At 39.2% G+C, this 3,784-nt stretch overlaps 1 protein-coding gene across 1 annotated transcript; it reads right to left on the bottom strand.

Moving 5' to 3' along the window:
• Nucleotides 1-56: 56 nt before the first annotated feature.
• Nucleotides 57-3,528, bottom strand: apln (apelin). Its single transcript, XM_016262649.1, has 3 exons — nucleotides 3,523-3,528; nucleotides 3,317-3,393; nucleotides 57-319 (listed from the first exon to the last, which is right to left on the bottom strand). Exons 1-3 carry the CDS (start codon nucleotides 3,526-3,528, stop codon nucleotides 109-111), a joined length of 294 nt encoding a protein of 97 aa, XP_016118135.1. The 3' UTR covers nucleotides 57-108.
• Nucleotides 3,529-3,784: the final 256 nt, after the last annotated feature.

Here is a 3,784-nt window from a genome sequence, read left to right as displayed (position 1 = left end):
AAAAATTAACCCTTATGACTGGTTTTGTGATCCAGGGTCACATATTCTGTTGGGCTCTTATTTTTTGCTTTCAGGCTTTTGCGTTGGTAATGTCAAACTGACCTTGCTCTAAAATGGCATGGGCCCCTTATGGGAGAGGCGGGGTCGAGGGCGTCTCCTCCTCCAGCCAGAAGGTCTTTGGCTCCGGCCGGCTCGAGCAGGATTCTGCCGCAAAGGAGTCCTCATGCTGCCCACCTCCTCCAGCTCTTTGCTATGCTCGGTGGAGGCCATTGGACCTGCGGACGGAAAGAGAGTATGTGAATTATGATACATAAAATAACTTTAAAACTTTAAACATAGTCACTTTGGTTAAAGGTGATGAGTGGAACGAACAACATTTTTCCCCATTGATTGGGGACAGAGTTAGCCCCGCCACCCAAAATCACACCATTGACTAAGCCAGTGTCTTACAGTATAAGTGGATATTGGACAAAGTATTTTAATTTTAAAAAATACACATTTCACCTTTAAGAAGCTTAATTAAAATAATTTATTGCAGCAACAACTACCAAAAATCCAAAGAAAGCCCCTCAGCACAGTCACACACACTGTTTACGTAAAAATCTTTCAACTTCTCACATCATACGAGAAGTGTCTGTCTCAAGAACACTGGGGAGACACTTGTCCTGGGCGCATATTTTGTCTGTGTGCACTACACTGCTTGATTGTGAGTGTGCTCAGATGTTTCCAGTCATCTCTCAATAAGTGTGAGTAGATCCTTTAAGCCCGTCTCATATCCACAGCTTGATCCACATCAGTGCGTCCCTAACCTCTCACCTCTTTAGAAAAATCAAACAAAGTCCTCTGGAGAGAGCAAACATTCTGGGAGGTTTTGGGGAGACCTTGATCTGTGCAGCATCTGATGATCTCCCATTCAAGTCATGAATTGGCTTTCTGAGGGTGTTTTGTTTGAGTGCATCGTAGGGATTGGATGTCTTTCCATCTGAAAGTTTCCAGTCTTTCTAATGGCAGAAGCTAGAATCAATGAAACCCGTCTTTTCCTACATTATTGAAGGGGATGAATGGGTAAATGTGCTTGGTCAATCATCAGTTAATGTATGTTTTCCATTTCAGGCCACTGCTCTCCAATCCTTCATTCCATACTATACACATACAATACTATCCTCTTTCCGCTGAAGTCCATAAAGATTATTCATGTGGTTCTTCTAAATGCATCTCTCTTTTATGCATACTTCTTTCTGTCTTAACCTTTTTATCTGTCTTTAACTCCAATGCACGCAAAAAACGCTACCAGAAATGTCTTAAAAAAGGAATCTTTCAGTGAAAGCTCAACAAATGCCTATCCTACAGAGTAAACCGAGAATCCCATTAACCTTTTCCCAGCAAGAACTTGAATGAGATTACTCTCATTGGGTCAAGACATTCCTAACATCTCCCTGGGGAGTGACAGACAACCTATATTAAGACTACTACAGGGAGCAGCTTTTTTTGATAATTTTATAACACATGCAATTGTTGTGAATTAAACAAACAGTTACTGTGAGAATGAGCTTGGTATTAGACCTTCTAGATATCTGGTTTACACAAATAAGCACAATATAGATTCTTTTGCGATATAGATTTTGACATTTAAAACATAATAAAAAAAACATTGTTGGCATAATTTGGAAAACTAGTTTTCTTGTCTTTTCATGACAATCTGTTTATTTATACACAGAGAGCAACAAACAGCTAACACCATATGATTTGAGTTGCTAATCATACAGCCTTGAAATCATACAGACAGTTAGTACGTGTTGTGACTGGACGACGTTAGGCTAAACACGTTGCCTGTAAGTCTGCTTATGAGTTAAATATCCTCAAACTATATTTTTAAATTCCTGACAGCTCAAATTACATTTACAAACTAATCGCCTTTAGCTGACACATTACACGTTCACAGCAGACTAATTCGACAAACAGTGGACTCATTAATTTGCCCCACTGAAAGACTTTGCATATTTCAACGTCTCATGAAAGAAGGAAACCATGCTAAAACCCATCTTTCCACCAGGCCTGCTAATCCGAACATTATCCTCCTGTTATTTCTCCAGAAATGAATGAAGCAAGTCTGCATTCAAGTAATTTCTTTCTAATCTGAAGGGTTTAAAATGTAAAAAGACTCCATGTGATCAGAAATTTCTTTAAAAACACTCTGGATCAGCTTTGAAATGCAAGCCAGAAGTCTTAGCTGATTTAGCTTTTTCAGTACCATAATCACTCAACCCAACATATTGTGCAACTAGCGTAAGGAATAGTCTTGAAATCTCTGAGGGGACAAAAACACAATGTTTTCGGCCAGGCAGGCAGAAGAGGCTGTAATTACACCTAGCTGAGCTGAACATAGCACATCACTGCGGCTCTTCTATCGCTGTCTGTCATAAACCTCTCTGTAATGACACAATTTAGATGTTTCCTGCAATCACCATCTGACAGGCAGCATTTGCTGACCGCTTAGCTTTAAGGGGAGCAAATCTCTCAGAAAACTCTTATCCTAGGCCACAAACAAGAAGAACGCTACTAAAAATAATCTCTAGTAGTGATGAGAACAGCATTTATGAATTAAAGGGATAGTTCACCGAAAAATGAAAATTTGATGTTTATCTGCTTACCCCCAGGGTATTCAAGATGTAGTTGACTTTGTTTCTTCAGTAGAACATAAACGAAGATTTTTAAGTCAAACCATTGCAGTCTGTCAGTCTTATAATGAAGTGAATGGGAATCACGGCTTTGAGAGTCAAACAAAAATACACAAACAAAACCAAATTAAACCCTGTGGCTCGTGACGATACATTGATGTGTAAAGACACGAAACGATCGGTCTGTGCAAGAAACCCTCAAAGCCGTGATTCCCATTCACTTCCATTATAAGACTGACAGACTGCAACGGTTTGAGTTAAAAATCTTTGTTTGTGTTCTACTGAAGAAACAAAGCCACCTACATCTTGGATGCCCTGGGGGTAAGCAGATAAACATCACATTTTCATTTTTCGGTGAACTATCCTTTTAACTCAAGACATGCATTGGACTGATGAAGAGGGAGGTCTATTTTAAGTACTCAGAATCACTCCATTGTCTGTTTTACGACTCTTGGCTTCTTCTAAATCTGCGTAGCTCCATGTTACTCTGAGGGCTGTATCTTTCCACACTGTGGCGAATACAAAGTGACAAGAGCAATAACCGTGGATACACTATAATAGATGGCATATGCTGATGGTATCTTCCCCTACCTTGCTGCTTGTTTACCAGACCCACTCAGGGATGAAAATGCTCTAACCTCCTTATTGCATTAGATCTGATGGTGCTGATAGTGGGCCTCCTTCTCACCGACATAATTTCTTCCAGGTTTACCACCTAATGACAAGCAAGTCAGGAAGCAATATTCCAATAGATGTTTCTCGCGATACCAAGAGTCTTATTTGAAGACCTCAAACCCTTAAAGGGATAGTTCATCCAAAAATCTAAATTCTGTCATTTACTCACCTTCATGTTGTTCTAAAATGTATGGAACACAGGTGAAAGGTGTTTTTTTGTTTGTTTGTTTGTTTGTTTTTTGTCCATACAATGAAAGACAACGGGATCCAGTGTTGTTTTGACTTTCATTGTATAGATAAAAACCGTTGTTCAAAATATTATTTTCTGTTCCACAGAGAAAAGTCATAGAGGTTAGTGTAAATTTTCTGCAAAATAATATCATGTTCCTTCTTGCACGTTTTGCACTTTCATAGACAAACAGAATTTTAGA

The sequence above is a fragment of the Sinocyclocheilus grahami genome, unplaced genomic scaffold (genome assembly GCF_001515645.1).
Source record: "Sinocyclocheilus grahami isolate Dianchi unplaced genomic scaffold, SAMN03320097.WGS_v1.1 scaffold3764.1, whole genome shotgun sequence".
Taxonomy (NCBI): domain Eukaryota; kingdom Metazoa; phylum Chordata; class Actinopteri; order Cypriniformes; family Cyprinidae; genus Sinocyclocheilus; species Sinocyclocheilus grahami.
Note: the sequence above shows the minus strand (reverse complement) of the source record. Positions and strands in the feature narration are given on the sequence as shown.